This window comes from Macaca thibetana, chromosome 20, assembly GCF_024542745.1.
Source record: "Macaca thibetana thibetana isolate TM-01 chromosome 20, ASM2454274v1, whole genome shotgun sequence".
Taxonomy (NCBI): Eukaryota; Metazoa; Chordata; class Mammalia; order Primates; family Cercopithecidae; genus Macaca; species Macaca thibetana.
In genome coordinates this window covers 55,201,138-55,224,747 of record NC_065597.1, presented here as the reverse complement: position 1 = coordinate 55,224,747, position 23,610 = coordinate 55,201,138, and the positions used below count along the sequence as shown (strand labels likewise).

General features: G+C 48.3%; 1 protein-coding gene across 1 annotated transcript in view; it reads left to right on the top strand.

The window, feature by feature from the left end:
• Positions 1–23,610, top strand: part of EEF2K (eukaryotic elongation factor 2 kinase) — an 82,615-nt gene that overhangs the window by 33,170 nt on the left and 25,835 nt on the right. Inside the window, exons 3-9 of the mRNA XM_050774036.1 lie at positions 10,115–10,215; positions 14,163–14,223; positions 16,067–16,104; positions 16,566–16,737; positions 22,178–22,327; positions 22,697–22,829; positions 23,087–23,214. Of these exons, the coding sequence (XP_050629993.1) occupies positions 10,115–10,215; positions 14,163–14,223; positions 16,067–16,104; positions 16,566–16,737; positions 22,178–22,327; positions 22,697–22,829; positions 23,087–23,214 (783 nt within the window). The remainder of the gene's footprint in view (positions 1–10,114; positions 10,216–14,162; positions 14,224–16,066; positions 16,105–16,565; positions 16,738–22,177; positions 22,328–22,696; positions 22,830–23,086; positions 23,215–23,610) is intronic.

Here is a 23,610-nt window from a genome sequence, read left to right as displayed (position 1 = left end):
GTTCTGTTTAGTTTGGGACAGTTTCACTCTGTTGCCCCTGCTGGAGTGCGGTGGCGCGATCTCGGCTCACTGCAACCTCCGCCTCCCAGGTTCAAGTGGTTCCCCTGCTTCAGCCTCCCAAGTAGCTGGGATTATAAGCAACATGGTAAAACCCCACCTCTACTAAAAATACAAAAAATTAGCCAGGCATGGTGGCACACGCCTGTAGTCCCAGTTACTGGGGAGGCTGAGGTGCAAGAATTGCTTAAATCTGGGAGGCAGAGATTGCAGTGAGCTGAGATTGTGCCACTGCACTCCAGCCTGGGAGACAGAGCAAGACTGTCTCAAAAAAAAGAAAGTGCAGATAGTTTGCTATTAAGGTCTTAGTGTATATTTCAGACTTTACTGTATTGCACTTTAAATATACAGAAATATGGACTTTTTGTTGCTACTGTGGGATCATGCTATATATGTCTTCAGTAACCAGTTTTTTTCCGGCAAGTAATAAATCATCATGTCTTTTCAAATCAGTAAATATGGATATAGCATCCTGATGACTCTGTCAGCCCATTGTATGGCTACACCACAGTTTCTTTAAGCATTGCCTCTTGTGGGATACTTAATCAGTTTCTAGGTTTGTTTGTTTGTTTTTGAGATGGAGTTTCGCTCTTGTTGCCCAGGCTGCAGTGCAATGGCACGATCTCAGCTCACCGCGACCTCTGCCTCTGGGGTTCAAGCGATCCTCCTGCTTCAGCCTCCCCAGTAGCTGGGATTACAGGCATGCCCAACCACGCCTGGCTAATTTTGCATTTTTTGGTAGAGGTGAGGTTTCTCCATGTTGGTCAGGCTAGTCTCAAACTCCCGATCTCGGGTGATCTGCCTGCCTCAGCTTCCCAAAGTGTTGGGATCACAGGCGTGAGCCACTGCATCTGGCCAGTTTGTTTGTTTTTTAAGAGATAGGGTCTCACGCTGTTGCCCAGGCTGGAGTGCAGTGGCACAATCATAGGTCACTGTAGCCTCAACCTCCTGAGCTCAAGTGATCCTCCCACCCCATCTCCCCAGGTAGTTGGAACTAAAGGCATGCACCATCACGCCTGGCTAATTTTTGTATTTTTTTTTTTTAGAAATGGGGTCTTGCTATGCTGCCCAGTCTGCTCTGGAACTCCAAGTGTCAAGTGATCCTCCTGCCTTGGCCTCCGAAATTGCTGGGATCACAGGCATGACCACTGTGGCTGGTTTCCAGTTTTTTGCTGCTGTATTCCATGCTGGGTTCCACTGATAATTGTACCAAACCTCTAAGTGCATGTGGCATAGATTGTGGCCTCCACACACCACTGTTGGGCTCTTCCCATCCCAGAGCCTCGCTGTATTCCCCCACTTCTTCCTGCTTCTTTTATTTGAGCCCTTGAGTTTGGTTAAACCCATTACTGCTCTCCAGGAGGGGAGAGGAGTTGGGCTGTCTCTGAGTTGTATTTCTTTTTTTTTTTTTTTTTCCTCAACTTCCCAGGTTCAGGTGATCCTTCCACCTCAGCCTTCTGAGTAGCTGTGACTACAGGCGCATGGCACCATGCCTGGCTAATTTTTTGCATTTGTGGTAGAGGGTTTTGCCATGTTGCCTAGACTTCTGAGCTGTATTTCATAAAGTCTGTAGAAGTGATGACTGGGAAAAAATGATTTTATAACATTCATGAAGTGACTGTATAACAGGTGATATTTCAAGAAGGAGGTCTGGGTGAGTCACTGGATGTGTCCTCAAGTAAGATCCAGAGGCCTTGATTACTCTGATAATGGCAATAATAACAGTAACCTAAAATCGGCAACAACAGTGATAAGATCCCACGTGCCAAAACATTTGTAAACACATTGCCGGCACTCCACCCTCACTCCTGGCATACTCGATGAAGTAAATTATTATTACTATAATAATCATTATTATTATTTCCATCTCCCTTTCCTGGTATATAATTATTATTATTTCACTATTATTTATTTTTATTTTGTACTCTCAGACTTTGAAATATCACAGCCTTTCTATTCTGTAGCCAGGATAATATTTTCCTTTTTTATGAAATATCCGGCCGGGCGCGGTGTCTCAAGCCTGTAATCCCAGCACTTTGGGAGGCTGAGGCGGGTGGATCACGAGGTCAGGAGATCGAGACCATCCTGGCTAACCCGGTGAAACCCCGTCTCTACTAAAAAATACAAAAAAACTAGCCGGGCGAGGTGGCGGGCGCCTGTAGTCCCAGCTACTCGGGAGGCTGAGGCAGGAGAATGGCATGAACCCGGGAGGCGGAGCTTGCAGTGAGCTGAGATCCGTCCACTGCATTCCAGCCTGGGCGACAAAGCGAGACTCTATCTCAAAAAAAAAAAAAAAAAGAAATATCCACAGACCTCTGTTCTTTTTTTTTTTTTTTTTTTTTTTTTTGAGACAGAGTCTTGCTCTGTCACCCAGGCTGTAGTGCAGCGGTGCAATCTCAGCTCACTGCAACCTCAGCTCACTGCAACCTCCACCACCTGAGTTCAAGCGATTCTCCTGCCTCAGCCTCCTGAGTAGCTGGGAGCACAGGAATGCACCACCACGCCCACCTAAATTTTGTATTTTTTGTAGAGAGGAGGTTTCACCATGTTCACCAGACTGGTCTCAAACTCCTGGCCTCAAGTGCTCTGCCTGCATCGGCCTCCCAAAGTGCTAGGATTACAGGCATGAGCCACCACGTCCAGCCCACGGCTGTTCTATGTAAGATTAATTAACCTACTCAACAACTGAGTTCCGGAATCCTTAGAACTAGAGGATATTAGAGCTGGCATGGCCTTAAGAATCATCTAACCTGGCCAGGCACAGTGGCTCATGTCTGTAATCCTAGCATTTTGGGAGGCCAAGACAGGTGGATCACTTGAGCCTAGGAGTTTGAGACCAGCGTGGGCAACATGGTGAAACCCTGTCTCTACAAAAATACAAAAAATTAGCCAGGTATGGTGGCATGTGCCTGTAGGCCCAGATACCCGAGAGGCTGAGGTGGAGGTTGAGGTTTCAGTGAGCCACGATTGCACTACAGCACTGCAGGCTGGGTGACAGAATGAAACCCTGTCTCAAAAAAAAAAAAAAAGAAAAAAAGAAAAATCGTCTAACCCAGTAATTTAGTTTCTTAACTTTGATTTACACATACAATACCTAAATACATTCTCATTGTAAAAAGAATGCAAACAACATAGATAAACTGAGGTCTCCTTGAGCAACTTCTTATCCCTTTCTATTCCGAGATAAGCATTATATTAGTTTCCTATAAATTACTTTTCAGACCTCTTTTTATGCATTTGCATATAAGTATACATTTGTGTATATGTCTACAGACACACACATCCTTAGAAAATCCATGGTATTGATTTGTGGGTTTCCTCCACCAGTAGGTGGTATCACAGTGTTTGTATTGTTCTGCAACTTGCTTTTTTTCCCCTAAACAATAGGTCTTAGAAATTGCCCTGGCTGGGTGTGGTGGCTCACGCTTATAATCTCAGCACTTTGGGAGGCCAAGGCAAGTGGATCACCTGAGGCCAGGAGTTCAAGACCAACCTGACCAATATGGTGAAACCCAATCTCTACTAAAGATACAAAAAATAGTCAGGTGTGGTGGCGCGCACCTGTAATCCCAGCTACTTGGGAGGCTGAGATAGAATTGTTTGAACCCGGGAGACGGAGGTTGCAGTGAGCCAAGATCGCACCACTATACTCCAGCCTGGGCGACACAGCGAGACCATGTCTCAAAAAAAAAAAAAAAGAAAAAGAGAAGAAAAAAGAAATCACCCATGTTAGCATCTCATTTTCAGTAGAACAAGTATATGTAATCATGCCCCTACAGATAGGCAGTTTGTTCCTACTGCCTGATCATTATAGCATTGTAAAGTGCTGACCTTGAGGCCGGAGTTCAAGATCACCCTGGACAACATAGACCTTCATCTCTACACACACAATTTTTGTAATTAGCTGGACATGATGGTGAGCACCCATAGTCCCAGCTACCCGAGAGGTTGAATTGAGAGGATTCCTTGAGCTCAGGAGTTGGAGGCTTCAGTGAGCTATGATCCCACCACTGCACTTCAGCCTGGGCAACAGAGTAATACCCGGTCTTGAAAAAAAAAGCACTGATTATCCTTGGACCAGCTTACCTGGGCACACCTAGGTAGGTGATAGGAATGGCTGGGTCAGAAGTCGGTGCAGAAGAAGGTTCATAGCCACTGCCAGGTGGCTCTCAAAGGTGGCAGTACCTGCTTCCATTCCCCTCCTGATGGTAACGTATTACTGGTGATTTCCAGCTCAGGCAGGGGTCACCATAATGAGCACTGCTACCCCAGTGAGCCACTCTTTCTGGTGGGCATGTGTCTACCCTGGTTGCAGGGGCCACAAAAAAGTGGACCACCAGCAGCCAAAACTTTCATCCTTGTTTGTAAACAAGGAAATGGAGGTTCCCATAGCCAGTCAGTGGTGAGCTGGAATCAGGGACATGAATGTTAGTATAGGACTTTTTATACTGTCCTTATTAAAAACAAACAAACAAAAACCAGTTGCATTAATCCCACCTGTTGCCAATAAGGTTTGGCATGACTCTGGGTTTGGAAAAAGAAGGTAATTTTGATCCTATGAAATACCACACCCTCTAATTCTGCAGTACTTTCCTCCCTGTTTTGTGGTTGGTGCCACGGCATCCAGCCAGGAGGTAATTTCTGTTGCTAATCTTCACTGAATGGGGACGGCCCCTGTCAGTGGCTTAGGGAGTGGCAGAGTCGTTTGAGAGAGGCAGTGTCAGAGAACTGTGTGTTGCAGACAGAGAACAGAGCACCTGTACAGACACGCTTGAGTTCTCAACACTGCAGGCTCTCCTGACAGGTGGAGGTCGAAGGCTGTCCCTGCCATTTGTAGCAGCTGGAATATGAGCCGAGACTGTGGTTCTTTAAGATACAGGGATTGGGCTGGTCGTGGTGGTTCATGCCTGTAATCCCAGCACTTTGGAAAGTCAAGGCAGGAGGATCACTTGAGCCCAGACGTTTGAGAACAGCCTGGGCAACATATCGAGGTCCCGTCTGTACAGAAATTTAAAAAATTAGGCATGGTGGCACACGCCTGTCATTCCAGCTATTCGGGAAGCTGAAGCAGGAGGATCATTTGAACCCAGGAGTTTGAGGCTGCAGTGAGCTATGATCACGCCACTGCACTCCAGCCTGAGTGACAGAGCAAGACCCTGTCTCTTTAAGAAAAAAGTACAGGGGCTCGGTGCGGTGGCTCATGCCTGTAATCCCAGCACTTTGGGAGGCCAAGGCAGGCGGATCACAAGGTCAAGAGATTGAGACCATCTGGCCAACATGATGAAACCCTGTCTCTACTAAAAATACAATAAGTATTTTTAGTAGTAGCTGGGCGTGGTGACGCGCGCCTGTAGTCTCAGCTACTCAGGAGGCTGAGGCGGAAGAAGCGCTTGAACCCAGGAGGCAGAGGTTGCAGTGAGCCGAGATCACGCCACTTCACTCCAGCCTGGTGACAGAGCCAGACTCCATCTAAAAAAAAAAAAAAAAAAAAAAAAGAACAGGAACCGAAATTCAGAAAAATGTTTTAGACGTACACATGTCTGCTGTGGAGTTATTTACAACAGAGTACAATCAGTGATAAGCTTGAAGCCTAACAGTGGAGAGCAACAGGTGAATAATTAAGTCAATAAGAATAAAGTTCTACAGTAAATTATTATGCAACTATTAAAGCAGGATGCAAATAACTTGTGAATTTTATAGTTATCCGATGTACTTGCCTGTGCCAAAAAAATTTTAGTGATTTGTATACTGCTTCTTGGAGTATAACTTAGGATAAATTTTTTGGCAGAGAACTCAGTCATTTATAGATTTTAAATGAGATCCAGCAGTTACATTTCCCAAAAAATATGTCCTTCTGAGATCTTGCACATGTGCACAGAGATTTGGATAGGAAGATGTTCACTTCAGCACTGTTTGTACTAGGAAATGTTGGAGAGAATCCAAACATTATTCAACTGGAGGTTAGACAAATACCTTAAGGTTACATTCATATAATTGTGTATCTGGCCGTTCTGGAATGAAAGGAGGTCACTCAGCCCGTCTGCACATATGACATGGAAAGATGTCCAAGATCTTGCATTAAGAAAAGTCAGATGCACAACAGAACATGTGGTGTGGTCCAATTGCTCTTTCTTTTTATTTTTATATTTATTTATTTATTGAGATGGAATCTCACTGTGTTGCCCAGGCTGGAGTGCAGTTATGCGACCTGGGCTCACTGCAACCTCCACCTCCTGGGTTCAAGCGATTCTCCTGCCTCAGCCTCCCAAGCAGCTAGGATTACAGGCTCGTGCCACCATGCCCAGCTAATTTTTGTATTTTTAGTAGTGACAGAGCTTTACCATGTTGGCCAGGCTGGTATCAAACTCCTGATCTCGTGATCTGCCCTCCTCAGCCTCCCAAAGCGCTGGGATTACAGGTGTGAGCCACCACGCCCGGCCTAAATTGCTCTTAAGTACGTGTTGGTGTTCACAGAGACATAGGAAAAAATTTTGCAGAATGTCTACATCAACTGTCAACTGTGGTTTTCAGAGGAAGTGGATTAGGGAGGACTTCCGCTTTCTAATTCAGAGTTCTATAGTGCTTGCAGTTTTTATGTGATGTAGATCATACTTTGGAATCAGAAAAAAGAAAATCAAGATCACTAAATATAGCACAAAGTCCCATTGACCCACTCTCCTGAAAGGAGGTAAATTATATTTTACAGTATGATACCAATCTTATTAAAAAATGCATGTAGGCTGGGCACGGTGGCTCATGCCTGTAATCCCAGCACTTTGGAAGGCCAAGGCGGGTGGATCACCTGAGGTTAGAAATTCAAAACTAGCCTGGCCAACATGGTGAAACCCTGTCTCTACTAAAAATACAAAAATTAGCCAAGCATGGTGGCTCACGCCTGTAATCCTAGCTACTCAGAAGGCTGAGGCAGGAGAATTGCCTGAACCCAGGAGGTTGCAGTGAGCCAAGATCACACCACTGCACTCCAGCCTGGGTGACAGAGGGAGACTCTGTCTGGGGGGGAAAAAAACAAAACAAAACAGCATATAGAAGATCTGGAAAAGAATTAGTCCACAGCATTGACTATTGCTCCAGAGGATGGTATGTGGTGGATTTGACTTTTCTTGGTCTTCTGTATTTTTCAGTTTTTAAATTAAGCCTAAATTAGCTACCAAAATAGAAGAAAAGAATTACAGGCTTTATTTTTGAACTTTGCAGCAGTAAAAAAGCCCCAGCAGCCTAGGCGCAGCAGCTCATGTCTGTAATCCTAGTGCCTTGGGAGGTTGAGGCAGGAGGATCACTTGAGGCCAGGAGTTCGAGACCAGCCTGGGCAACAAACGTAGTGCGACCCCATCTCTGCAAAATAAAAATCAAAATTAAAAAATTAGCTGGGCATGGTGGTGTGTAAGTGTAGTCCCAGCTACTCAAGAGGCTGAATAGGATCGCTTGAGCCCAGGAATTTTGAGGTTGCAGAGAGCTATGATTACACAATTGCCACGTAGCCTGGACAACAGAGAGACACCTTGTCCCTATTTAAAAAACAAAACAAAGCAAAAACCCAAAAACAAAAGAAAGCCCTAGAGAGAGAGAGAGGCCTGGGCTGTGTGTGTGTGTATTGGAAGGCCCAGCTCCCCTGCCTGAGCTGCTTCTATTTTGAGCAGGACCCAGTGAGGGGCTCAGGCTGGGGATGAGGTGAAGCCCTGTTTGGGCTGAGTCCTTGGGAAGCTGGACTCTTTTTTTTTTTTTTTTTTTGAGACAGAGTCTCGCTCTGTCACCCAGGCTGGAGTGCAGTGGCCTGATCTCTGCTCACTGCAACCTCCGCCTCCCGGTTCAAGCGATTTTCCTGCCTCAGCCTCCTGAATAGCTGGGATTATAGGCATGCACCCACCTTTTTTTTTTTTTTTAAGTCGAGATGGGATTTCACCATGTTGGCCAGGCTGGTCTCGATCTCCTGATTTCAGATGATTCATCCGCTTTGGCCTCCCAAAGTGCTGGGATTACAGGTGTGAGCCACCATGCCCGGCCACTCTCAATAGGTTTTGATAGATTTGGGAGTTCTTTTGGGTCATCACAATGATGGAGTGGTGGGCACTGCTGGCATAGAGTTAAGGAAGGCCGGGAATGCCAGCAACCCTGAAACAGGGCTATTCTGCACGATGAATTTTCCTGCATCCCACAAGACCTTGGCACAGCTCATAGGAATCGTTTCATAATTATCTGAGGCCAGAGGTAAACCGTATGTTATGTGTAAAGGCAGCATATCCTTTGGGAGGCTGAGGTGGGAGGATCGCTTGTGGCCAGAAGTTCAAGACCAGCCTGGGCAATATGGTGAGACCCTATCTCTACAGATAATTAAAACATTAACCGGGTATGGTGGCTCAGCCTGGAGTCCCAGCTATTCAGGAGGCTGAGGTGAGAAGATCACCTGAGCCATGATCATGCCACTTCACTCTGGCCTGGGTACAAGGTGAGACCCTGTCTCTTAAAAAAAAAAAAAAATTTAAAGGCAACATATCTTTGGCATGGTTCTAATATGCTCTGAGCTTAGAAATGTATGTTATCTGCAAATTACATATAGGCCAGTAAAATGGGGTGTTATACAATATTTATTATAAAAAGAGATCATTGGGTCTGGTAGGGTCAAGAATTTTCACCAGAGATGCAGCCTTTTTTTTTTTTTTTTTTTTTTTTTTCTGAGACAGGGTCTCCCTCTGTCACCCAAGCTGGAGTGCAATGGTGCAATCTTGGCTCACTACAACCTCTGCCTCCTGGGTTCAAGCAATTCTCCTCCCTCAGCCTCCTAAGTAGCTGGGATTACAAGCATGCGCCACCATGCCCAGCTAATTTTTGTGTTTTTAGTAGAGACAAGGTTTCACCATGTTGGCCAGGCTGGTCTCAAACTCCTGACCTCAGGTGATCCACCTGCCTCGGCCTCCCAAAATGCTGGGATTACAGGCATGAGCCACTGCACCCGGCCTAGAAAAGTTTTATACCCCCTGATGGTGTGTGAGGATACTCATTCCCTGATACCCAGGCCTGCACGAGCTAAAATGTTTCATCTCATTAAAATAATTGCCAACCTGCTGTAATCCCAGCACTTTGGGAGGCCGAGGTGGGTGGATCACTTGAGGTCAGGAGTTTGACACCAGCCTGGCCAACATGATGAAGCCCCGTCTCTACCAAAAAGTACAAAAATTAGCCAGGTGTAGTGGTGTGCACCTGTAAGTCCAGCTATTCAGGAGGCTGAGGTGGGAGAATTGCTTGAATCCGGGAGGCAGAGGTTGCAGCGAGCCGAGATTGCACCACTGCACTCCAGCCTGGGTGACAGAATAAGACCCTGTCTCAAAAAAAAAAAAAAAAAAAAAAAAAAAGGCCAGGCACAGTGGCTCATGCCTGTAATTTCAGCACTTTAGGAGGCCAAGGTGCAGGGATCACTTGAGGTCAGGAGTTTGAGACCAGTCTGGCCAACATGGTGAAACCTTATCTCTATCCAAAAATGCAAAAGGTAGCCAGGCGTGGTGGTGCGTGCCTATAATCCCAGCTACTTGGGAAGCTGAGGCATGAGAACCGCTTGAACCCGGGAGGTGGAGGTTGCAGTGAGCCAAGATCACGCCACTGCACTCCAGCCTGGGTGACAGAGTGAGACTCTGTTTCTATATATATATATATATATATGTTATTTTCTCTGTCTCTCTCTCTCTATATATAGTGTGTGTATGTATATATATTCTATATAATATATATATATATATTTTGTGTGTGTGTGTGTGTATATATATATAATGAAATGTTTGCCAACCTGAATGGGGGAGTGGTACCCTATTTTCATTCTCAACTCATTGATTCCAAGTGTTGTGTAGTTAAGATGTGCCATGTCTGCCGACAGGGAGGCTGTGCCTGTGAGTACAGAGAAGCCCGAAAGGCTACTAGATAGGAGTCTCTCTCTGTCCTGATACTGTCTGCCTCTCCAGAGGAATTAACAGGGCAGGAAGAGTCTGCACTGTCCCCAAAGTCCCTGACCTGGGCCTGATGTTCCTACCTTCCCCTTTGCCTTCCACAGGAAGCCTGGAAGCACGCAATCGAGAAGGCCAAGCACATGCCCGACCCCTGGGCTGAGTTCCACCTAGAAGACATTGCCACCGAACGTGCTACTCGACACAGGTCAGCAGCTTGTGCGGGGTCTCGAAGAGTCCTGGGGGCTACACGTCCAGCTTCTGCTCCCAATCAGTGAGACCTAAGTACTCTTGGGGGTCAGGGGAAGGGAGTCATCATAACAGCAGCTAATATTGGAGTGCTAATGCGTGCTTAAGGCCCGGTGCATTGCCTCACTGAATCCTTCCCGTGGTTCTCACAAGGTACCTATTAGACAGGCTAGACTGAGCTAGTGTTTTTAAATTGTTGCAGATCTCTGGCCGGGTGTGGTGGCTCTCACCTGTAACCCCAGCACTTTGGGAGGCTGAGATGGGCAGATCACTTGAGGTCAGGAGTTCAAGACCAGCCTGGCCAACATGGTGAAACCCCACCTCTACTAAAAATACAAAAATTAGCCATAGCCAAGCGTGGTGGCTGGCGCCTGTAATCCCAGCTGCTCAGGAGGCTGAGGCAGGAGAATCACTTGAACCCGGGAAGTGGAGGTTGCAGTGAGCTGATATAGCACTGCTGCACTCCAGCCTGGGCATCAGAGTAACACTCCATCTCAAAAATAAAGTAAAATTGTTGCAAATCTCTAAAACATTTTCCAATATATTGATTGAAGAAAGTCCACTTATAAGTAGACACGCACTTCAAACCCATGTCATTCAAGCGTCAACTGTGCTTGCCCCGGGCCGGTGCCAACTATGCAGTTCTGGAGCGCTTTCCTCCCTCTGAGCCTAGGGGAGGTTAACCTGCCAGGCCTCTGCTTGTGTTTCCTGGTGGAGGCGTCAGACTGTGGGAAACCTGTTCTCACCGAGGGTGGGGTGCTCTGGAGTCTGCCCTGGCTGAGAGGTGCGCCAAGGGAAGCCTCCAACTAGAGCTAAGAACACCTCAGCCCGGAGGGAGGTTTCAAACTTTAGGAATCCACTGAGCCGAGGAGATTTCCACCAGGCAAACTTGTGTGAGGCCTGGCCAGGCCCAGGGGCTGATTTACTCTGGGAAAGGAGAGATGAAAATGTTCCCGGAACCCTCTCCAAGCTCTGTCTGCCTTAGGTATGCACCTATCTTTGGCAAAAGCACACTTAATTTCACCTACTGTATCCGTACAACACAGAATGCTTCTGTGAGCTCAAAATGTGTGGGGGTTTCTCCCTGCCCACAAGCAAGCAGTCAGATCTGCAGTGGATACCAGCAGATGTGCCTCTAATTCTCTTCCTCTAATGGAAGGAATTAGAGGAGTTTTGAATTGGGTATCCTATGATGCAGTTCGACTCTGACACCATCTACCTGGAGATAGCATCAGATTCCACAGGTCGAAGGCTCAGTCCTCCAAGACCGTCCCCGACTTTCACTGCTGATCGCAAGCCACAAGTGGTTTCGCCTGTGCTTCTGATGAGCTATAAATCAGGGTTCCCATGACCCCCCTCCTTGAGTTTGATTAACTTGCTGGAGCAGCTCACAGAACTCAGGGAAATGCTCATATTTACTGGTTTATTATAAAGGATGTTACAAAGGGTACAGAAGAAGACTGGGCATGGTGGCTCATGCCTGTAATCCCAGCACTTTGGGAGGCCGAGGTGAGCGGATCACTTAAGGTCAGGAGTTCGAGACCAGCCTGACCAACATGGTGAAACCCCGTCTCTTCTAAAAATACAAAAATTTAGCCAGGCGTGGTGGTGGGCACCTGTAATCCCAGCTACTCAGGAGGCTGAGGCAGGAGACTTGCTTGAACCCTGGGAGACAGAGGTTGCAGTGAGCTGAGATCACGCCACTATACTCCAGCCTGGGTGACGGAGTGAGACTCAGTCTCAAAAAAAAAAAAAGGCATCACTTTGGAGATTCCAAGGACTTTCAGAGTTGCATGCCAGGAAATAGAGTCTAAAACAAAATATATATTTACCATCACACAACCTGGTATTGGGGCTCAGAAAATGATACCCCAAAGTGAAGGCTTCAGAAACAGCCTTTCTTTGACCTTCTCCTGCCCTCCTGTCTCTCACCCCTCATTGTTCCCTTAAGAAGCCATAGAAACTAGAATTGGCCAGGCGCGATGGCCCACGCCTGTAATCCCAGCACTTTGGGAGGCTGAGGTGGGCGGATCACGAGATCAGGAGTTTGAGACCAGCCTGGCTAATATGGTGAAACCCTGTCTCTACTAAAAATATAAAAATTAGTCGCGCATGGTGGCACGCGCCTGTAATCCCAGCTACTCGGGAGGCTGAGGCAGGAGAATTGCTTGAACCCAGGAGACAGAGGTTGCAGTGAGCTGAGTTTGCCCCACTGAGCTGCAGCCTGGGCAACAGAGCGAGACTCTATCTCAAAAAAAAAAACAAAACAAGAATTGCCTTTCCCCACTACCGGTCATAGAAACTAGAACCCCTTTTCCCCAAAGCCAGCCATAAAACTTAAAAATATTACTCTAGGCCAGGTGCAGTGGCTCACGCCTATAATCCCAGCACTTTGGGAGACCAAGGCTGGTGGATCACTTGAGGCCAGGAGTTCAAGATCAGCCTGGCAAACATGGTGAAACCCCTTCTTTACAAAAATACAAAAAAAAAAAAAAAAATTAGCCGGGTATGGTGGCAGGCACATCTGTAATCCCAGCTACTCAGAAGGCTTGAAGCAGGAGAATTGCTTGAACCCAAGAAGCGGAGTTTGCGGTGAGCCAAGATTGCTCCACTGTACTCCAGCCTGGGTGATGGGGAGATCCTGTGTCCAAAAAAAAAAAAAAATTATCTAACCTTACACGAACTTTCTGTACAATAGCTGACCATAAATAGATTATGGAATAAGATCCTCATCCCAAAGGAGTCCTACCCCATACCCAAGAGAAGCAAATGCTGTAACAGAGCGTCCAAGAAGAATCGAACAAGCCTTGCTGGCCCACTCAGTCTGTTACCATTAGCTCATCTCCTTTTTGCCCAATTACATTGCTCCACGCCATCCCTGCTTCACTGAACCTCAGCATTAAATTGGATCAGTTCCTCTGTATCTTTGAGTCTTCATTCTGAAGGCTTCCATGTCACATAAAACTGGGCTGTTGTCCATGACCCTTATGATGGGGAGGAAAGAGATCACTCCTTTCTACCCCTACACCTACAACCCTCCTCCTGTCTAGACTCAGAGACGGAACCCTTACCCACCACTGTGTGCCCAGCTGCCTAGCAAGATTGAGGGCACCACCACCACCTTCCCTCCCTGGGCCATGCCGTTCATTACAGAGACCAGTTATGATCAGGATATTGTTTATTCAGTCATTCATCCACCTTGTGTATTTATTTTTATTTTTATTTTTTATTTATTGAGACAGAATCTCGCTCTGTCACCCAGGCTGGAGTGCAATGGCACGATCTCGGCTCACTGCAACCTCTGCCTCCTGGGTTCAAGCGATTCTCCTGCCTCAGCCTCCTGAGTAGCTGGGATTACAGGCATGCGCCACCATGCTTGGCTAACTGTATTTTTAGTAGAGATGCAGTTTCACCATGTTGGTCAGGCTGGCCTCAAACTCCTAACCTTGTGATCCACTTGCCCCAGTCTCCCAAAGTGCTGGGAATACAGGCGTGAGCCACCGGGCCCAGCTATGTGTATTTATTAAGCATCCATGCACACCAGGTCCTGGATGACCAAGACAGACATGGGTCTGCTTTTGTGGGGTTACAGTCCATTGGGGGCCCCAGATGCAGAACAAGCCAGTAAGCAGCACAGCAGTGAGAGCTGGGGATATGGAAATGGGGGACATGGTAGAGAGGGAGCAGTGGGTTTGAGGAAAGGATCGGAGACCGGTGTGTTGGGACTTGGGAGGGAGGGACAGTGTTTCCAACCCAACCCAGAAGGTTGGGTGGGCTGTGAGCCAAGGTGGAGAGTGGGTTGGTTCTGAGGCCCATGGGGAGCCCAGAAGGGTCTTTGGCCTTTAGCCAGTGAGAAACAGGACCGTGTGATGGACACTGTGCCCTGGGATGGGTGGGTCTCTGCAGGTACAACGCTGTCACCGGGGAATGGCTGGATGATGAAGTTCTGATCAAGATGGCGTCTCAGGTGAGCAGGGCCTTGAATCCCATGGGCACAGGGCTGAGCAAAAACTTTCTGCAGCTGACTTTGGTCTGTGCGCCCTTCTCTCCCACTCCCACTTTGTTTAATTTTTGCAACTTCGGGGGATTCTATGTTATTATTTATTTATTGGGTGCAACCAGCATTTTTTTTTTTTTTTTTTTTTTTTTTTTTGAGGCCGGGTCTCTATGACCCAGGAGCGCAGTGGCACGATCACAGGTCACCGCAGCCTTGACCTCCTGGGCTCAAGCCATCCTCCAACCTTAGCCTCCCCAGTAGCTGGGACCACAAGTACACACCACCACGCCTGGCTAATTTTTAAATTTTTTTATAGAGACGTGGGTTTCACTATGCTGCCCAGGCTGGTCTCAAACTCCTGGGCTCAAATGATCCTCCTGCCTCGGCCTCCCAAAGTGCTGGGATTATAGGCATGAGCCACCACACCAGGCCACAGCCAACCTTTTGAAGGAAAAAAAAGATAAAAGACTAGAAAATAGAGTATTTCCTTCATATTGAGGTTAGGATTGCTTTGTGAAGCTTTGTTTTAGTGTAATATACAATATACACAGAAAAGTGTACAGCTCACTGATTTATCACAAAATGAGCACACTGCCTTACCAGCAGCCCATATCAACAAACAGAAGGCAACCAGCCTGCCCAAGCCCCTCTCAGTCACTCCCCCCATACCCACAGGGTAAGCACCACTCTGAATCTTATCACCCTAGATTACTTTTACTTTTTTTTTTTTTTTTTTACTTCAAATAAGTGGGGGCTTATTTGAAGTAAAAAATAGGTATTCATTTTGGAGACGGGGTCTTGCTCTGCTGCCCAGGCTGGGGTAGAGTGGTGTATGATCTTGGCTCACTGCAGCCTTGAACTCCAGGGCTCAAGCAATTCTCCCACCTCAGCCTCCTGAGTAGCTGGGACTACAGGTGTGCGCCATCACACCCAGTCAATTTTTAAATTTTTTTTGTTTTTTGAGACAGTTTTGCTCTTGTTGCCCAGGCTGGAGTGCAGTGGTGTGATCTTGGCTCACTGCAACCTCTGCCTCCAGGGTTCAAGCAATTCTCCTGCCTCAGCCTCCCGGGAAGCTAGGATTACAGGCATGCACCACCACACCTGGCTAATTTTTGTATTTTTAGTAGAGACGGGGTTTCTCCATATTGGTCAGGCTGGCCTCGAACTCCCAACCTCAGGTGATCCACCCACCTCAGCCTCCCAAAGTGCTGGGCTTACAGGCATGAGCCACTGTGCCCAGCCTTAAAATTTTTGTAGAGAGGGAGGTCTTGCTATGTTGCCCAGACTGGTCTTGAACTCCTGGCCTCAAGCGATCCTCCTGCCTCAGCCTCCCAAAATTCTGGGATTACAGGCATAAGCCACTGCTCCTGGCGCTGCAGGTGTTTTGGTCAACATGTTGCGTTGGTTTTCATTGCTGCATGGTATTTCATTGAAGGAATCAACCTGGTTGATTTTTCCAGTATATTGTTGCTGGACACATAGGTTGTTTCCACTTTTTTTCTTCTAAAGTCCGGGCTGTGAAAATGTCCTCTGAGATGCACTGTCCCTCCCCCAATATCCTGCCCCCGTGAGTTCTTCCCCTCAGCTGGGATGGAGGAATGGGGGGTCCTTGTCATCTCGGCAGCCTCTGGGTTGGAAGGCCTCTATGACTTTGGTGCTGAGACATAGGAGGGAGATCCCTGGGAATTTCAGGATTGAGAAGAGGCCCAGGGCACCCATTTGATGGGTGGCATGCAAGGGGAGCACCTCCTGTGTTAGGGTCCCTTTTGGGTGGGGCATGGGGACTGATAACACTCTATGTGGTGTCTTTCAGCCCTTCGGCCGAGGAGCAATGAGGGAGTGCTTCCGGACGTAAGTGACTCAGCCTGACTCTTGGGGCCCTGCCCAGAGTCCCCCCCAGGCTCCTCAGAGCTGAGGCACTGGGACATTTGCAGCCAAGGAATGGAGCCAGGGTCCCCTCTGCCTTCTTGTAGCCCAGGTTCCTCTCCATCTGGTCTCCCTCAGGCCACACGTTGGGCCTGGCTGTGAAGATGGGCTCAGGAGGAATAGGGAGCACCCCACTCACCTCTGCCCTGGTGTTGGGAGGTCAAGGGAAATGGGATTGGAGACATTTAACAGTGACCTTTAATCCCCCCATCCCAACTCTTTGAAGATGCAAAGGGGTGGGGAAGTCCTTCCTAGTTCCTGCATTTTGTTCCTGCCGCCAGCCACCCATCCAGGTCAGACAAGGTCTTGCTGTCCTGAGGACTAGGGTTGTGTCCCTGGTGAACCCCAGAGTACCCAGGTAGGCCCCCTGCTGCCTCTCCCCACAGGAAGAAGCTCTCCAACTTCCTGCACGCCCAGCAGTGGAAGGGAGCCTCCAACTACGTGGCGAAGCGCTACATAGAGCCGGTAGACCGGGATGTGTACTTTGAGGACGTGCGTCTACAGATGGAGGCCAAGCTCTGGGGGGAGGAGTATAACCGGCACAAGCCCCCCAAGCAGGTGCGTGGCCCCGCTGCCTGCCCCCTTTCCATGCCAGGGCAGCTGTGCACAGTGTCTGGGAAAGAGGGCCATGGTGGGTTCCTCTTTCATCTTTTTTTTTTTTTTGAGATGAAGTCTTGCTCTGTCACCCACCACCACTACCAAGGCTGGAGTGCAGTGGTATGATCTTGGCTCACTGCAACCTCCATCTCCTGGGTTCAAGTGATTCTCCTGCCTCAGCCTCCTGAGTAGCTGGGATTACAGGTGCCTGCCACCATGCCTGGCTAATTTTTGTATTTTTAGTAGAGATGGGGTTTCACCATGTTGGCCAGGCTGGTCTCAAACTCCTGACCTCAAGCGATCTGCCTGCCTCAGCCTCCCAAAGTGCTGGGATTACAGGTGTGAGCCACCATACCTGACCTCTTTCACCTTCTTCATAGTAGCTAATAACAACCACTGTTTACTGAGCGTGATGAACCAAGTCATTTATTTTATTTTTTTTTTTTTTTTTTGAGACAGGATCTTTCTTTATTGCCCAGGCCAGAGTGCAGTGGCATGATTACAGCTCACTGCAGCCTCAACCTCCTGGACTCAAACAATCCTCCCAGCTCCACCTCCTGAGTAGCTGCGACTACAGGGGCATGCAACCACGCCTAGCTAATTTTTGTATTTTCTGTAGAGAAAGGGTTTTGCCATGTTGCCCAGGCTGGTCTCAAACTCCTGGCCTCAAGCAATCCACCCACCTTGGCCTCCCAAAGGGCTGGGATTACAGGCATGAGCCATTGCACCTGTTCCAAAGTCATTTATTCCTAAAAACAGCTCTGAGGTTGGAACGTTTTATCCTCAATTACAGATGGGATCTATTAGTCAGGATTTGTGTTTGCAAATGAAAGAAACCCACTCAAACTGCTTAATCGAAAAAGAGAATTCATTGCCTTATGTAACTGAAAAATAATGCTGGCCACAGGCATGGCTGGATTCAGGATTAAAGTGAGGTTGTCAGAATCTTCCTCCATCTCTGACCTGGGTGTCCTTCTGGGTTGGCATCATTCTGTGGCAGCTTCTGCACTTGTGGTAGCACTCTGGCCCCCAGCAGGCCCAAGTTCCTGTTAGAATGACAAAACTTATTTTCCCAGAAGTTCCAATAAAAGCTGGGTTTCATTGGCTCTGATTAGGTCAGATCCCTATTGCCGAACCAATCACAGTGGCCAACGGGTGGGAATATGCAGACTGGGCACACCCTAGCCATGTGCCTGCCCTTAGAGCTAGCAATGTAGGTGTTCCACCCAGACCACAGGGACTGAGACTGGAAAAGGTGAGATTCCCAAGAAAAAGCAGAAGAAAGAGCTGGTAATGTATATTAGTCCGTTTTCACACTGCTGATAAAGACATATCCAAGACTGGGTAATTTATAAAAGAAAAAGAGGTTTAATGGACTCACAGTTCCACACGACTAGGGAGGACTCACACTCATGGTGGAAGGCAAAAGGCACATCTTACCTGGTGGCTGACAAGAGAGATTGAGGACCAAGCAAAAGGGGTTTCCCCTTATAAAACCATCAGATCTTGTGAGACTTATTCACTATTGTGAGAACAGTATGGAGGAACCACCCCATGATTCAATTATCTCCTACCAGGTCCCTCCCACAACACCAGGGAATTATGGGAGCTACAATTCAAGATGAGCTTTGGGTGGGGACACAGCCAAACTGTGTCAGATTGGATACTATGTCCGCTCTTTGGGGACCCCGGGCTCAAAGAGGCTAAATGACTTGCCCAACAGGCAGAGCTGGAGCCAGGGCTCAAATGCAGGCTTTTCAACCCCCTGCTAGATTGGCACCTTCATTTGAGTCCCTAGGGTGATGAGTGACTGAGGCCAAGCAGAATTCCCTGTTGCCTTTGGGCATTTGAGGAAGGATCCATGCCTCTGCCCTGCATGAGCCCATAGCTCAGATCTCCCACAGCTTGAGCATCTCCTACGTATAAGGCACAGTCTCCTGGGTGTGCAGGATTTATTGAGCACCTGCTGTTTGCAGGGCCCTTGATGAAGCATACTTGGGACAGGCGCAAGAAGCCACAGTCCCCACCTTGGGGGGCTCTAGCTTCCTCTGCAATTCGCGGCCCTCCAGCCTGGCCTCCTTTCTCTTCCTCCACAAGCTTGTTCCTGCCCCAAAACCTTGGCCCTGGCTGTGGGCTTGGCTGGCATCTCGTGTCACCGTGATGCTTGCATGTCTAGCTCCTTGTAGTTCAGGTCTCAGATCCTGTGTCACCTCAGTCAGCCCATCTCAGACCACCCTGAGAAGCGGTCCCTCTACCCCAGTCACCTCTGCCACATCATTCTGGGGTGTTTTTTTTCTGTTCTTTGGAGCAGTTAGTGTGCCATTCATTTAGTTAATATTTTAGGTGCTTCTCTCACCTAAAGGCAGAGATTTTATGTTGTTCACTGCTGTCTCCTAGCGCCTAGGTGTCCAGTAAATAATAATGTGGTAGGCTGGGCACAGTGGCTCATGCCTGTAATCCCAGCACTTTGGGAGGCTGAGATGGGCGGCTCACCTGAGGTCAGGAGTTTGAGACTAGCCTGGCCAACATGGTGAAACCCCCATCTCTATTAAAAATACAAAATTACCCAGGCGTGGTGGTGCATGCCTGTAATCCTAGCCACTTGGGAGGCTGAGGCAGGAGAATCACTTGAACATGAGAGGCAGAGGCTGCAGTGAGCCGAGATTGGGCCACTGCACTCCAGCCTGGGTGACAGAGCAAGACTCCATCCCCAAATAGTAGTAGTAGTAGTAGTAGTAGTAGTAGTAGTAGTAGTAGTAGTAGTAGTAGTAGTAGTAATAATAATAATAATAATGTGGTTGATAACTTAAGGGAGGGAGAAGGACGTGGTTGTTTGAGGAGGTCCTGGCTGTACACCATGGCTGTGCCACTGCCCCTCGCCCAGGGAGCCCTCTGGCCAAGCAGGTGGCCCTGCTGTAAGTTTCCTCGTAGGGATGGAACCAGCCTTTGGGGCAGAACGCTCTGAGAACTGCCCCTCCCTGCCTTCCCCTCAGGCCGGTTCTCAGAACCAACTGAGTCCTCATTTGGGGCAAGTTCTCACATCTCAGATCAGGACCCCTTCGGCCTCTGCAGCTGTTGTCTGCATGCCTGGTGACCCACTCTCCGTGGATGGTCTTTTCCTTGGGAAACCTGGACCTAATCCTCCCAGGAAGTGGCATTGAGGGGGACATGGAGACCAAGGATGAATCCTTGTGTAACAGGGCAAGAGGTGCAAGCTAGAGTCCCTACTCCACTTTACAAACCATATGCACTATTTATACATTTTCTTCTGTGTACAAAATTAAACATAGACTTTGTAAAAAAAAAAAAAAAAAAAAAAAAAAAAAAAAAAAAATTCAGCGAGGAATGTCAAAGTTCCCTATAATTTCCCATTGCAGGGAGAATACCGTTTAGAGGTTGGTTTATATTTCTGCTTTTTAGAGGTTGGTTTATATTTCTCTAGAATTGTAGCTCCTGATAAAAATAAAATGAGTGGCCAGGCACAGTGGCTCACACCTATAATCTCAGTACTTTGGGAGGCCCAGGGGGGTGGATCACTTGAGGTCAGGAGTTCAAGACCAGCCTGGCCAACATGGTAAAACTCGTCTTTACTAAAAATACGAAAATTAGCCAGGCATGGTGGCGGGTGCCTGTAGTCCCAGCTACTCGAGAGGCTGAGACAGAGGAACCCAGGAGGCAGAAGTTGCAGTGAGCCAAGATTGTGCTACTGCACTCTAGCCTGGGCAACAGAGTGAAACTCTGTCTCAATAAAATAAAAAATAAAAGCAAACATTGCCTGGCTCCTTTTTGCATCAATAACTTTAATTTACAGACTGAGTCTGAGACCCTGTTTATGCAGGTAAGGAAACTGAGGCACATAAAGGTGAAATTCAGAAATGTGCCCAAATTCACAGTATTACAGTAAGGCATAGTCTAAGTTGCTTAGCAAACAGACCCAAAATATGTGCAGACACGAAATGGTTTCTTTTTCACTTGTGTGGAGGTCTTGCATTGGTGGGTGGCTTGGGGTAGGCTGATGCCTCATCTCCTTGAAGCCATCTAGAGACCTGGTTCCTTTGGTCTTTTTCTCTGCTATCCCCTCAGGGGTTTGCCATGGACCACATAATCAGTTCTGGCTCCCAAGCAGAGTCCACCTTACAGGGCAGACTGGAGTTACATCATCACAATGCTCACTTCCCATTGGCCGGGCACAGTCATGTGGCCACACTTAGCTGCAAGGGAAGCTTAGCAATATCGTCCCTAGTGGGTGGCTGTGTACCCTTTTAAAACTCAAAGGAAAACAGAGCTGAGCACAATGGCTGCAGCTGGTGATCCTAATACTCTGGGAGGATGCTGGAAGGCAAGAGGATTGCTTGAGGCCAGTTCAAGACCAGCCTAGGCAGCATAGTGAGACCTCGTCTCTATAAAAAAAAATTTAGATATGAGCCACGTGTAGTGACACACACCTGTAGTCCTAGCTTCTTGGGAGGCTGAGGTGGGAGGATCACTTGAGCCCAGAAGTTCGAGGGTGTAATGAGCCATGATTATGACACTGCACTCCAGCCTGGGCGACAGAGTGAGACCCTGTCTCTAAAATAAAATTTTTTTTTTTTTTTTTCCCGGCAGAGTCTCACTCTGTCACCCAGGCTGGAGTGCAGTGACGTGATCTTGGCTCACTGTAACTTCCGCCTCCTGGGTTAAAGTGATTCTCTTGCCTCAACACCCTGAGTAGCTAGGATTACAGGCACATGCAAGCACGCCCAGCTAGTTTTTTAATTTTTATTTTATTTTTTTATTTATTTATTTTTGAGACGAAGTTTTGCTCTTTTGCCCAGGACTGGAGTACAGTGGTGCAATCTTGACTTACTGCAACCTCCACCTCCCAGGTTCAAGCAATCCTCCTGCCTCAGCCTCCCGAGTAGTTGGGATTACAGGCATGTGCCACCATGCCTGGCTAATTTTGTATTTTTGGTAGAGACAGGGTTTCACCATGTTGGCCATGGTTGGTCTCGAACTCCTGGCCTCAGGTGATCCACCCACCTCAGCCTCCCAAAGTGCTGGGATTACAGGTATGAGCCACCACACCCAGCCTTAATTTTTGTATTTTTAGTAGAGGCAGGATTTCACCATGTTGACCAGGCTGTTCTCGAACTCCTAACCTCAAGTGATTCACCTGCCTCGGCTTCCCAAAGTGCTGGGATTACAGATGTAAGCCACCGTGCCTAGCCTAAAAATATATTTTTTTTAATTTAAAAAAAATGAAAGGAAAAGAGATTAGAGTCTGGGCATCACCAGGAGCTCTGGCAATAGAGAGCTAGTAAGTGATGGAGCCAAGATCTGAGCCTCTCAGCCCTCCCCTTGCCGTTTCTCAGAGGAGGTGCGCCTGGGCCCTCCCACCTGAGCCCACTCCCCATCCCACCAGGTGGACATCATGCAGATGTGCATCATCGAGCTGAGGGACAGACCGGGCAAGCCCCTCTTCCACCTGGAGCACTACATCGAGGGCAAGTACATCAAGTACAATTCCAACTCTGGCTTTGTCCGTGATGACAACATCCGCCTGACGCCGCAGGTGAGGCCCGGGCTCACCACCACCCTCTGCCCACCACAGCCCTTGGGGTGAGATCCTGGCCAGGCTCAGCCCCTAAAGAGGAAGGTCCCTGTGGGCTTGGAGTCTCACTCCCAGAGAAGCCTCTTGGAACATTCAGAAGGCGACTGTAACGAGACGCCCGTCACCCCATGATAGCTTCTGTCACCTAAGATGGCCACAGGACCTGCAGCTCAAGGTCCCTGCCCAACTGAAGAGGCCTTTTTCCTTTGTCTTTTCCTCTATATAACTTCTTGCAGAGAAAGCCCCTCAGCATGGGCAGAGGCGTGGCCAGTGCCTGCACAGCCTTCAGCCTGTGTCTTGACATCTCATTTTCCTTCCTGTGCCCCGTAGGCCTTCAGTCACTTCACGTTTGAGCGTTCCGGCCATCAGCTGATAGTGGTGGACATCCAGGGAGTTGGGGATCTCTACACTGACCCACAGATCCACACAGAGACGGGCACTGACTTTGGAGACGGCAACCTAGGTAGGTGGGGAAAGCCGGACTGTTTCCGCAGAAACCACGCTCCCTGCTAAAACCTCTGAGCTCTTTGTACAGCCCAGGAAACAGGCTGAGACATTGTATGCGCTTTTTCAAGATCATGAAGACGGGAGCCTGGATGGCTGATGCCTCCCAGCTGGGCACGTTTTATACCTGCCCTAGCCATGTGTATGAGGCCCACCACTGCCTGTCCCCCATCACAGAGCAAAGCAACACTCCAGACACCCCCGCTCTGTCCACAGGTGTCCGTGGGATGGCGCTCTTCTTCTACTCTCATGCCTGCAACCGGATTTGCGAGAGCATGGGCCTTGCTCCCTTTGACCTCTCGCCCCGGGAGAGGGACGCGGTGAATCAGAACACCAAGCTGCTGGTGGGTGCCCAGTATGACCCTGCTTGGCCTGGCAGGCCCTTCTGCTACCCGCAAAGCAAGCCCTGCTCCCCTGTGTGGTGACAGCCAGGTCAAGCAGTGCTTAACTGACGAATACCAGGCTGGAAGCATCTGTCCCACCCATGCCCCAGCCCGTCCTCTCCAGCTCGGTGCACAAAGTCCTCCTGAGTGTCCTTACAGTAGAGCAGCTGGTATCTGCTTAGGTTGGGCCCATTTTTTTTTTTACCAGAGTGAAGGGAACAGGCACATGGAGATAGTGAGAAGGTGTGTGGTGTGTGTGTGTGTTTGTGTGATGTATTGACAAATGACTGAACAAGTCTTAGACCTGGCTCTCCAGGCACCTCACCAAGATAACTCCCATCCCTCCCATTGCTACTT